Source organism: Manihot esculenta, chromosome 2 (genome assembly GCF_001659605.2).
Source record: "Manihot esculenta cultivar AM560-2 chromosome 2, M.esculenta_v8, whole genome shotgun sequence".
NCBI lineage: Eukaryota > Viridiplantae > Streptophyta > Magnoliopsida > Malpighiales > Euphorbiaceae > Manihot > Manihot esculenta.
In genome coordinates this window covers 994,308-1,006,696 of record NC_035162.2, presented here as the reverse complement: position 1 = coordinate 1,006,696, position 12,389 = coordinate 994,308, and the positions used below count along the sequence as shown (strand labels likewise).

At 31.7% G+C, this 12,389-nt stretch overlaps 2 protein-coding genes across 4 annotated transcripts; one reads left to right on the top strand and one right to left on the bottom strand.

The window, feature by feature from the left end:
* The first annotated feature begins 3,338 nt into the window (after positions 1 to 3,338).
* Positions 3,339 to 5,841, top strand: LOC110610056 (GDSL esterase/lipase At5g08460). The gene is made up of 5 exons (XM_043952905.1): positions 3,339 to 3,829; positions 4,505 to 4,632; positions 4,732 to 4,971; positions 5,127 to 5,382; positions 5,468 to 5,841. The coding sequence occupies exons 1-5, from the start codon at positions 3,466 to 3,468 to the stop codon at positions 5,689 to 5,691; spliced, it is 1,212 nt and encodes a 403-aa protein (XP_043808840.1). The 5' UTR covers positions 3,339 to 3,465; the 3' UTR covers positions 5,692 to 5,841.
* Positions 5,842 to 6,978: 1,137 nt separating this feature from the next.
* Positions 6,979 to 12,150, bottom strand: LOC110608636 (calcineurin B-like protein 8). 3 transcript variants are annotated; one of them, XM_021747905.2, is made up of 11 exons: positions 12,045 to 12,150; positions 11,705 to 11,916; positions 11,335 to 11,433; positions 10,559 to 10,698; positions 9,697 to 9,779; positions 9,482 to 9,541; positions 8,977 to 9,085; positions 8,795 to 8,847; positions 7,736 to 7,816; positions 7,536 to 7,648; positions 6,979 to 7,224 (listed from the first exon to the last, which is right to left on the bottom strand). In XM_021747905.2, the coding sequence occupies exons 4-11, from the start codon at positions 10,647 to 10,649 to the stop codon at positions 7,170 to 7,172; spliced, it is 645 nt and encodes a 214-aa protein (XP_021603597.1). In that variant the 5' UTR covers positions 10,650 to 10,698; positions 11,335 to 11,433; positions 11,705 to 11,916; positions 12,045 to 12,150; the 3' UTR covers positions 6,979 to 7,169. The 3 variants fall into 3 exon arrangements, with proteins under 3 accessions (XP_021603597.1, XP_021603596.1, XP_021603598.1); XM_021747904.2 differs by lacking the exon at positions 11,335 to 11,433; XM_021747906.2 differs by lacking the exons at positions 6,979 to 7,224; positions 7,536 to 7,648; positions 7,736 to 7,816; positions 11,335 to 11,433 and adding an exon at positions 7,827 to 8,091.
* Between the last annotated feature and the right edge of the window lie 239 nt (positions 12,151 to 12,389).

The window sequence follows — 12,389 nt, the reverse complement described above, 5'->3', positions numbered from 1 at the left end:
ATTAATTTGTTAGTTGACTACATAACTACAAATGGATAATATTAAAAAAAAATTAATTATGTAAATGCATTTATTAATATAAATTTTTATAATGATTAAAATATACCCATTTTCTTAATTTGTTGTTTATGCTGGTTTTGGAATCTTAATTAATTCTAAGGTTAAGTAAGTGGACAAATTGATAGCCTACCCAACCGAAAGAGGTCTCAAATCCATATTACAAAATTTGTGAAAGTACTCAGCATACACGTGTTTCTGTTTACAAATAAAGTTAAGAATTTTTTGCTTAAATTACCATAATTAATAAATTAATCACAAGGCAATATTTAATGTTATGGCTATAAACTTTGTCTGTTCATCTTTGGGCAGCCATGAAAGTTGCAAGGAAGGTTCCCCAAAAGAAATGGAGAGAGAGTGGATGCATTGAACGAGAGTTTCTAGGTATGGAGATTGAGGTTTAGCTTTGCAAAAAGAGAGTGAGAGAAGCCATGTTGAGGTGTTCAAAACATAGGAAATTGCATTATGAAGAAGAAAAAGGCTTTGATTCGTGGGCCTCTGAGGTCTCTCCCTTTTACCTTTAGTTGTTCAATTATTTGTGATTATTCATATGTACTAATTATTTTTTTAAGCCATAAATATATTTTTAGAGGATAAAGTGATTATATTTGAAGTATGAAGAGGGCAGGTCGCATGAAAATGCAGAATTGTGAAGAAAGTGGGTAGGAATTTAGGTGACCATACCTACCATAATGATTGAGATTTGAGAGCGTGGCATGTTTCTATTGTATGGGTATCAAAACTCAACATGTTTGTCAGTAACATCTTCATTACCCCATTTTGGCTTCACCCATTCACAGGGCACAAGCTTTCTCTTTAATTTTGTTACTGCCACTGCACTATCCATACCTACCCCTTCCAATCACCTTTTGCTCCCTGCTACATGTGTCCCAGCTTTTGTTGTCTTCAAAAAAGAAAATTACTATTTACATTGGCAATGTAGATGTGACTTTCACTTTGAAAAGATAAAACAAATTTTTAGATTTAAGTATATATCAATTACTCAATAAATTTTTATTTTTTAAGACTAATATCCAGGAAACAGTTACTTGTGAAAGAAAATTACGATGTGCTATTTGTTTAATGCTTATCGTAATCCTCGTGTTGTTAAAAATAATTTTGAGTGTTGTTTTAAACGACAAGTGTTAATTTGATTAACATGAGGCTATTAAAAAATCACCGTCAAATCAGAGTGTTACTTTTGTTATTAGTGTTTTAAGAAAAGGAGTGGGTCATCATCAGACTTTAGAGCAGGACGCTCGCCTCTGTTCTAGCCGTTGGTGACAGAGATGCATGATATTCTGTTACCGTTATGGTCGGCAAAGTAGTTGTACCATTGCATTCTTTTTCTTGGAATAAATTATAGAAATCCTCTCTAAAATTACATTTTAATACAATTATTAAATCAATTTTATTTTTAAAATTCAATATTTAAATTTTTATATATTAATTTGATTTAAATTAAGCCTCATTTTATTCATAATTTTATTAATTAATTACTTAAAAATAAAATAAATATTTAAAATATTTTTAGAAACGTTTAATTTTTTTTAATATAAATAAAAATTTTATATAATATAAATTATATTTTAATTTTTAAATTTTAATGTAATTAATGAATTAATTTTTATACTTTTAAAATTAAAATTTTAATTTATTTTATATTTAATCTGTTGAAAATTATAATTTTTTTCATATATTATAAATATTAATTCAAAATTAATGTACAGTCAAACTTCTTATATAAGTATAATTTTTTTCTGTACAGTTAAACTTTTTATATAAGTATAATTTTTTTTAAAATACTATTTATAAAAATTTACAATTTATTTATAAATTATTTATACTATTTAAAAATAATTGAAATTGTAGACATATTTTAAAAATTTTAAAATTATAAGTATAAAATATTTTTAATAAATAAAAATGAAACAACAAAAAATATTAAAAACTAGTTAAATGAGACATTATAAATAAAAGTTAATGAAAATTTAAGTATTTTTTTAAATAAAAAATAAAGAATTAAATGTTTAAATTATAATAAATAAAAACAGACTGATTATAAAATAATTTAAATATAATATTTTAAAATTATATGAAATAATTTATTAATTATATTAAAATTTAAGAATTTAAATGTAATTTAACTATTTAAAAGGGATGATAAAAATATTTTTATATTTTTTTAATGAAAAAATAGATAGAAAAACTTCTAAGTTGGATGGAGCGATTATAAAGAGATTTAAGTGTTAAATTTTAAAAATATAAGTTATATTAAAATTTAATGACTAAAATATAATTTAATTTAAAAAAAAATCAAGAATAAATAACTTGGAAAAACATTAACATGTGAAAAATCGTGTTTATAGCTAAAATATATTAAATTTAAATGAATTTTTCATCCTTTTCATTTAGCATATTTTAAAAAGTAATTTTAATGCTCCTTGGATACACAAATATAAATCTATATTTTTTCACTTATACTTAAAAAATATAATTAATATAGTTAAAATAATAATTTTATATCATATTCTCTGTTACATTCTTTACTTTATTTTTAACAATTTTTGAACTAATAATTTTTCTAATACATGTTAAATAGGAATATATTAAAAATTAATAAATAAATTATAATTATTTTAAAAATAAAAATAACTTATAATTTACTTGAATAAAAAAACTTGTCGTTGTGTGATGGAAGAGTATTAAATTAAATTATAATACTAAAGTAAATAAGTATTCAATAGTATATTAACATTTTCAAACACCTTTAAAATCTTTGATCTAATACTTATTGCCAAATAGTCATAAATTAGTGATACTCCAAAACTTTTAATTTCAAGCTTTCTTCCAACTAAATAATTTTTTTTTTAATTAGAAATTGAGGATCGGTGAGTAGAATTTGAGATTGAAGATTAGGGAGTAAAACATGAAATCTCTCAAAATTACTTAGATATACTTATTATCAGACTGAAAATAAAATTTAATAATAAATTGTAACAAATTCTATAAATTTTATTTAATTAATAAATCAGTTATTTAATTATAATTTTATATTTAAATATATTATATATTTATTATATAAAAAATTATTAAATATATATGCTTAATATTATTAAAATTTTTAAGAGCTTAAAAAGTTTTTAATACTATTAAAAAATATTTTAAAAATATTAGTTTATTATTTTAATATTTTTCGTTTAAAATTTTCTTGTACAATGTAAAAATTTAAAGAAATGGACTATTTAACTTGGGCACAAAAGTCCAGATTATATGCGTCTCGTTAACCGTTTAGAATGGACTTCCGAGGCGGTTTTAGACTTTTCCCTACTCAAATTTCCTCCCTACCCGCCAATTTCATTCTCTTTTGATCTCTCCATCGCTCGCTGCGAAGCAAGGAGCAAAGCAATGTCTACAAGTTTAGTTCTTCTCTTTTTCTGTATTATCATCTCCACAGTCATTACGCAACCGAAAAGTCTGGCAGTCCCTCGAGAACTCCGTAATTTCTCTAACAGTTTAATCCATTTTCACACCCCATCTCAAACACCTTCTTATTCTTCCCAAATTTCTCCATCGCCACCACCAAAACCGCCATTGGTTGGTCGCTTAGTGCCCGCTCTCTTTGTGATTGGCGATTCCTCTGTTGACTGCGGCACTAATAATTACCTTGGCACATTTGCTCGTGCTGATCGCCCTCCTTATGGTAGAGATTTCGACACTCACAAGCCAACTGGAAGGTTCTCCAATGGCAGAATCCCGGTTGATTATCTGGGTAAATTTATTTTCTTTATTCTTGATTAATTATATTTTCTTTCTTCCTGTTTTCCTTGTCTGAGGCCACTCAAAAAGATGGATTTGAAGACACAAGAAAATGAAGTGTTGGTTTTCTTGATTATTGCCTACTTCATTTTGTCGTAGCAAAATAGTCAGGCTTGACGGGTTTTTTTCTCCCTCTTGGCTATTTTTGTTAATTGATCTTATGAATGTATTCTTTCTGGGGCACTACTCTTTTCTTTATCAGAGAAGTGATAACATTGACAAGAAAAGAAAATGTGGGATCTTAAGTATCTCTCACCTTTCATTTGAAATAAAAAATTTTGCAAGAATTCAATTTTTTTTTTCCTAACAATTCTAATTCATTTCTCTTTAAATTATAAAAAAGATGAAATTTTCATTTGAATTCAATTCTTGGTCTTGGAGAACTTCTTTTCATGTTTTGCCAAAAAGCATGTGAATTCCTAAAATTTCCTATTTAATTGCCAACCAAATGGATCGTTCACTTTTCTTTCTAAACCTGAAAGTATATTTGATTATTTTTCTTTCCCCTGATAAGAGGAATTTGAAAATTTGCAGCTTTTATATATCTTGCCTGGGGTTTTCTTTTCGAATGGTTGGTTGTTTCAGGGCTTTTGTAATTAAGTTAATCTGTTCTAAATACTTGAATCAGCATTGCGCCTTGGACTTCCCTTTATACCAAGTTATCTTGGGCAAATGGGAACTGTGGAAGATATGATTCATGGAGTGAACTATGCATCTGCTGGTGCTGGAATAATTTTCGCAAGTGGATCAGAATTGGTGTGCCCTTCACTTCTATGAATTTCCCCAAGTTTCAACTCTCTGGAAATTTCTTTCTTGTAAACTGTAATATTTGCAATTGATGTAATTTTGACACAGGGTCAAAGAATCTCCCTCATCCAACAAATTCAGCAGTTTTCAGATACTTCACAGTCATTTATCTTAGCTTTGGGGGAGGATACTGCAAATGACCTCATCTCCAACTCCGTCTTCTATATCTCCATAGGAATCAATGATTACATACATTACTATCTTCGCAATGTATCCAATGTACAAAATTTGTACCTCCCATGGAGTTTCAGCCAGTTCTTAGCATCTATAGTACGGCAGGAAATTAAGGTGAGTAGATTTTACATCCTTGAAGTGCTTGGATAGTTGCTAGTATAGATATGCTTATATCTGAGTTATTGTTCAGCTATTTTAAGTTGATAAGATCCTTTTTTTTAAAAAAAAAAATGCAATCGAAGTTCCTGATTCATTAATGGTATGAGCAGAATCTGTACAATATGAGTGTGAGGAAAGTAGTGGTCATGGGACTAGCGCCGATTGGTTGTGCTCCTCACTACTTGTGGAGGCACAACAGCAAGAATGGAGAATGTATCACAGAGATAAATGACATGATTATGGAATACAACTTTTTCATGAGATACATGATTGAGGAGCTTGGTCAGGAGCTTCCTGATGCAAAGCTCACTTTCTGTGACCTGTATGAAGGTGCCATGAATATAATTAAGAATCACGATCGTTATGGTAAGACATATCTGGACTAATGTATTTTGTTTTTGCCCTCTGTTTATGGCATCTACATCTATACCTGACCTTTTCTGTTTTTCAGGTTTTAACGTCACTACTAATGCTTGCTGTGGGTTAGGCAAGTACAAGGGTTGGATCATGTGCATTGCACCAGAAATGGCTTGCAGCAATGCTTCAAATCATATCTGGTGGGACCAGTACCATCCAACTGATGCGGTGAACGCCATTTTGGCAGACAACGTGTGGAACGGCTTGCACACAAAAATGTGCTATCCCATGAACCTGCAGGACATGGTCCAGACTTGAAAAGATTTGATGCAGAAGCTTTAAAGATGCTGAATTCTTCATTTGTTTGCTTAACCCTGGAATTTTCTGTTCGCATATTCTTTGTGTGTAACATTCATGTAATTTTCAATACTGAGATTGTGCAATTTGGAGATCTAGATTTGCTTGAGCTAGTTATGGACCCAAAACCTGGAAATTTTCCTACTTCATAACTCGGGTAAAACAACCATCTACCTAATATCTATTCAAAACACAGTGACTTGAATAATGGTAATTTGAAATTATAAGCTCAAGTATTTCCAAGTAGTGCATTAGTTGATTAACAAGATAATTAACAAAAAAAAGAAAAGAAAAAAAGAAGGCAAATGGATATTCTGAAGTATCAGATTAAAGCATCCCCAATTCCATGGATGCAGGTAGCTTGCCTTGCAAGTTCCAAGCACGAATATGCTGACTATCTGTGGGTACTTGTAGCCAGCATATGCATAAATAATAGATTAAAATATCTGACGGCCACTGAGTACTTGTAACCGCTGGGGTCAATTATTAGCACACTTAGCTAAGCACATAACAAGTTGTACATCGTTATCTACCCCACAAAGCTAGGAATTTCCAGCACCTTAAGGCACTGATGTTTTGGACGCCGAGCAAATTCCAGACACTTAGAAGCAAAGAAGGAGAAGTTTCCATCAAGCGAAAGCAGAAGTCTCCATTTGTATCCCCATCTAATGAGAGCTTCATTTGTTTGAGATTTTTCAGTATAGGAAAATGTGGGAAATCATCAGAAACGCATAGATGGGTCGGGAGGACCAATGAGAACGACTCCAGTTGTGCAACCAAGCTCCAAAGATCAAGGTAAACAAAATGGGAGTTTAGGGTTTTCTTAGAGCAGAAAAATACAAACCCAGGAAGATTGTTCGATATTATCATTAGTATCATATGCCAGAATGATTTCCCTTTTAGCCCCCTTTTTTTTCAATTTTTTTCTTTTACTTTTATTTTTTTATTTCCTTTAAATTTTTTATCCTTCAAGCATACAAGGGTCCGGAATTTTTAAATTCATGTCACTTTCTAATATACTGCGCATTTGTAAGACTTCATATACTTGACTTTCTAATTTAATATTCGTTAAAAAAATTTTATTAGTATAAAGAATACATTAATAATGAAACAAGTAAAGATATATTAGAGAAAAACATCTATTTTTATTTATTTTTAAGACGAAAAGAGTATTATAAAAACTAAAATTTAATAGAATTAAAATTCAAGTACTATAAGCAAACCTAACTGGATGTTTTAGCAACAATATGAACAAGATACTCAAAACCATCTCAATAAAAAATCACCTGTTTGCAAGTACTTGGACATTATGTACTTTTGTTCAATTCCTTGCTCACTTTCCCTTGTGGGCATTTCTATGAACATCTTGGTTCTTTATTCATGTTTATATGCTTCATTAGGCTCAAACATTTCTCACTGTTTACAGCATCTCAATATCTCTAGTCTGGAACTTCAGTGTTCAATACAAAGCTAGGAAATGCTAGAGTTAGTTCCCTGGAAAATAGAAACCAGAAGTGAGAATTCAACTACAGTAACAATCAGCAGTTCAATCCCAAAAGGAAACACACAACTTCAAAGTTTCTGCCACTTCACAGTAGCTAGATGCTTAAACCAGTTATTTTAGATACATGCACAAGAAAATGGAGGAAAATATATTCTCCCTCCAAATCCCACCCCCCTTCCATAAGAAAAAGCTTCAGCAATTTGAAGGAAATTAATTCATTGGCATGATGTTTTGGTCTCATCTATATGGTCAATGACTAATGACAAGGAAAACAATGCTAAATCATGAAGCCAGAACCCACTTGAGATACGGAAGAGTCATATTCTTTATAAGAGATGGATTCTTTGCTACGAATTCCTTCCATTCTTCTTGGTCAATCTTTCCATCTCCTTTTAAATCTGCTTCCAGCATTGTCTGCAAAGATTCAATAACAAAGATTAATGTCTAGAAGGTCAAGTGAAATTTGGAAAAAAATTTATGCATCGTGGAAAAATCTGACACCTTATCTACAATGGCTTCAACGTCATCATTTGACAGAGTCAAATCTGATTCACTCAGAACAGCCAATACCATCTCCTTCAACTTTCAGTATGTCAGAAATTTACAAATGGTTGAATTAGATTGGAAATATTGAATAGTCATATGAAATTTATTACAATAGTGCAAATAAAGGAATCACATATCTACTCTACAAGATAAATGTAGCAAAAATATAGATACTATATAAGATAAGGAATGACCACATTCACCAGAGCTTGTATGTTGCAGAGAAGGTTGAGTAACATGGTTGAGTTATTTCCAACAAAAAATATGGAATACCATAGCATGAAAGTGGTGGGATGAGTGAAAAGAGATACCTAAAATAACATCGAGGGAAGTATTAAATGTTTTATAATTTTTGGATTGATGCGAAATTTGTATATAACATAGTTGAATGCAGAAAAGGATCTATACAGCTGAACCAACTAATTTGGGATCAAGGATTTGTTGTTGCTATTGTTTTGATAATGCCAAAAAAAGGATCTAGACACTATTTCTACTATGAAGAGTAGATTATATTGCAAGACTGAGAAATACACAGGGATAGATGCAGAGTGTAAAATTAATATAGTAATGAATGATGATTTCTGCCTGGGTAATTCTCCATGACAAACCTTGTGATCTTCTACATTAGTAAAGGATTTAAAGAAAAATAACAGTATACAATCTTTTAAATCTTTGCAGAAGTTTTGTCACAGCTTATTGATACTGTCAAATGACTGACACAGCTAGCAATCACGCTGAGGAGCATTGAAGTGGGGCAAGTAGGATAATAGTGTTTTATTTAGGTCATTTTTATCTTCTGGCGTCATTGTTTGTTAAATTTTCTTTCACTTTGACAATCAGTTCAGTGCTTTCTACTTTATGTTGATTTCAGATAAAAAAATAAGGAAGTTTGAAAAAAGAATGGACTATGAACGTGCAGTCACATAAGGATGCTTCAGTATTACTATCAAACTATTACAATATGTATTTTTGTCATACTCTTGAAAACTTAAGGAGTAAAGGGTTGGTTTTCACCTCACTACGCTCAATATAGCCAGTTTCGCGCAGATCATACAATCTAAATGCAACTGAAAAAAGAAATTTTGCTAGTTTAGTGTTCATGAACTCGTAGATGTGTTGATACAACACATAAGTTTCATATCAGTATCAAAAGATAAAAACAGCAAAGAAGAAATCCATGCATGGATATAGCATACATATAATTTTGTCTGCTTCAGAAGCATTTGGGTGGAAGATGCTTAATGACCGAACAAAGTCACCAAATTCAATTACTCCATTACGCTTGACATCAAAAAGATCAAATACCTGTAAGAGGCATCATTCGCATGATGAGATTAGAGATAGCTTAGAAACTAGGCAAATGAAAAGATGATTGTCCAACATAAGACCAGAGAAAATCAAGTGAATAAGAACTTTCTAGTACATCTTCCTACAAATGAACCTGCAATACCATTATTTTCTATTTCCTTATAAATTCTCAAAATAATTTTCAGAAATGCATATTTTTGGATGTCCTGATACATTGAAGCTGTTTGATCATCTAAAATATCATATGATCCCCTAATATAGTGAAAAATACAAGGTGCTACTGATTATGATCTTAAAGGTCAAATAGTTTATATCAACGCTCATGCAGAAAATTAGTCAATATTACAAACATGAGGCCAGGATATTGACAAGTAAATAATCAGAGTTGCATACCCTGTCTGCAAAAAGATTCTGCTTACTGCTATTTCTGAAAAGGGCAAGTTGGAATTCTTCCTGTTAATAGAAGACAGAAGTTAGCACTTGTTGCAGTCTGCTGAAAAAGATAAAAGCTATTGCCAATGATCTTGAGCTGGCGTAACCACAGCTTTCAGACTGCAGCTCCCATAAGGATAAAACCAGTTTTGGTGAGCCCAAATGGAGGTAGATACCTTGTGAATAAGACCATCATTAATTATCGTGCTACTCAGCTTCTTGAATAGATCATACAAAGCCTCTATTTCATTGACAGTAACTGAAAAAATTGTAAATTATAGAGATAATGATGAATCATAATATAACTACAGCTGGTAATTAAATACTAGTAAAATCCAGCGACATAAAACACATCCAACAAGTTAGTAAGCTATATAGTTGTTTGAGAGTTTTAAATTTGGATTTGGCCTAACTCACCCAAAAGGGGAGGAAGAAGTGCCTAAAGGAAGACCTTGCATTATGAAACTGTGGCAAGGCCATAGCACAAAAGTGAGCAAGAAAAGTGCATGATGTAGATAGCATGTCAACATAATGTAACATAGTGATAGAAGGGTATATCCAATTGACCACAGGAATGCCTCATGGCTATTCACAAGGCAATGGCAAAGAATCATGAATTAATTAGTGAAAATATGATTTGAGTGCGAAGATATACCACCACATTCGAACTGACCACTTTGGCATGGCTTTATTGGCAAAGACTGCACATACAAGCAAGCAGTAGGGCTAGACAATCACATGGGAAGACATCAGATTATTCTATTAAAGCTAACAGATGCAAGAATTGCGAAGGATGGAGAGATTTAGCATTCCAGTGAATTTTGTGAGTAGAAAATGTAATCTTTTTTGGTGTATTCATACCATGCACTAAGCAACTGCGAGCAAGCATATGCTGGGAATTGGAGTTAGGATTTTGTGACAATGCCAAAGGTTTTGAAATTATGCAGTGTGGTTATGCATTTTCTGTCTCTGTTTCATGGGGCCCAAATTACAATCAAGAAGGAAATTGTAAGAACAACACTGAGGATTTCTACTTACATGGTGTCTCAGAAGCAAGTGTGGTAGGATCCTCATACCCTTGCTGTTTTCTGGATTGCTTCAAGCTGAAGCAGCCTTTGAAAGCTCGCATTTTGAAACACAATTACGTGCAAAAGCAAGCAAAAGAAGTTTATGCCAACCTGCTCACAAACAGATATCCCGATGCATTCAAGGAAACAATTAACAGTGAAAGAGACACTTTGAAGTTGAATAAGATTTCTTATGCTATTGGGTAGAATGGAGAACAGAATGATAATTGAAAATCTTGTAGATATCACCATACTCCTTATCACAATAGTATATGAATCATGTCCATTGATTTTATGAAACTTATAAATGAGTCCATTTATTTTGTATGCTAATTGTTTCACATATTGTAGGTCGTAGATGTTTTTCGGTCATGGTTTTAAACTGAAAGGCCCGCGATTTTAAATGCCAGGCTACAGCATTTGACCATCCTCGGCATCAGTAATCAACTATGAAATAAGTCGTGATTCTTTAATAGTAAACTGACCCATTACTGGCCAGCAATATTCTGTGAGAACATCTCTTCTTAGATCTACAAGTTCAGAATCTATATGGGTAAAGTTAGAATGAAAACCCAGGAGGTTTGAGGACAGCGGATCTAGCCTACCCAACAAATTCAGAGGCACTTGTGAAGCTACATCAAGATCTAACACATCAGAATAAAAAGTAAGCTAATCTCTATAGTTCAAACATATCAATCACCCAATGGCCAAATGGGCTGCCAATTTCTTTTAAATTTTCAAGCTTACAATTTATGAAGCACAGGTTGAAGAAACTCCAACTGTAGATGTAGGACCCGCATTTGTAAATAGAGATGAAAAACATAGAGTTGCCTTTTCTCCTGCTCCCTTGTTACAAGACAAGTGAAGTACCAGAATGTTTTAAAAAAGGGATTCAAGTATAACATAACTTTCGCATGATATCTGTTCTCCAATTGAATGACTTTCTCATCCAAAACCAAAAAAATAAAATAAAAAACTGGGTGCAAAATCAACCCAAACAAAAAGAATAAATAGAAAAAAAAAAAAAAAGCAGAAAAGCATTCAAATATTATACCCCACGCGTCGCCCCAATCCCGTCCGAAATAAAGCAACTGGTGAGGGAGCTACTTGAACTCACCTGGGCAGTGTTCTTCAAGCTTGTTACTTTTCACTTCTTCAATCATACAACTGAGCTTTGCCGGTTCTTCTTCTGCTATTCCTTGGGAAGTCAATAAATTTGCAGCATCTCTGGTTGCCTCCCTTTATTTTTTAATGCACTTTGCCTTTAAACAAAATGGGAAAATCCGCATATGATTCTGCACGGTTAGCTTCTTCGTTGATTTCCTACTCCTGCCAATCAAAAGCATCCCTCTTTAAATAATTTCTTGAAGACAAATCTTTAACATTAATTACTCGACCTGTAACTTCAAATCCAATATCATAATAATTTGTATAAAAGTATAAGCAAAGGTGCAGACTTTTTAGGAATTCTTGGGCGACGTCGTGCATGCCAACCTCATTCCTAAAATGGGTAGAGTTGCTTTCGTGTATGTATACATTTGTTTGGAGACGGGAAAAATGAAACTTTTTCCATTGGTTGCCGTGCGCACGGGCTAGAGAGGCATTTAGAAGTGGTCAAATTAAACTTGTAGAAAATTATGCAACTCGTCATCAGCTAAAAAATAAAAGTTAATATGAAATTAAAAATATATAAAATGATATTTTTAACCTTTTTTAAAGAAAAATAAAGTTTTTTAATTTATTAAAATTGTTAAATCATGCACTTTGTCATTTTAAAATCAATTAAAATCCCCCTTGTGAAT

Excerpts from the sequence above, each read along its gene's own strand:
- LOC110610056 (XM_043952905.1), top strand. The coding sequence starts at position 3,466 with ATGTCTACAAGTTTAGTTCTTCTCTTTTTCTGTATTATCATCTCCACA. Across the intron at positions 3,830-4,504 it reads AATCCCGGTTGATTATCTGG|CATTGCGCCTTGGACTTCCC; the intron begins GTAAATTTATTT and ends TACTTGAATCAG. Across the intron at positions 4,972-5,126 it reads TAGTACGGCAGGAAATTAAG|AATCTGTACAATATGAGTGT; the intron begins GTGAGTAGATTT and ends TGGTATGAGCAG.
- LOC110608636 (XM_021747905.2), bottom strand. The coding sequence starts at position 10,649 with ATGCGAGCTTTCAAAGGCTGCTTCAGCTTGAAGCAATCCAGAAAACAG. Across the intron at positions 9,542-9,696 it reads ATGATGGTCTTATTCACAAG|GAAGAATTCCAACTTGCCCT; the intron begins GTATCTACCTCC and ends TTCTATTAACAG. Across the intron at positions 8,848-8,976 it reads TGAAGCAGACAAAATTATAT|TTGCATTTAGATTGTATGAT; the intron begins GTATGCTATATC and ends TTCTTTTTTCAG.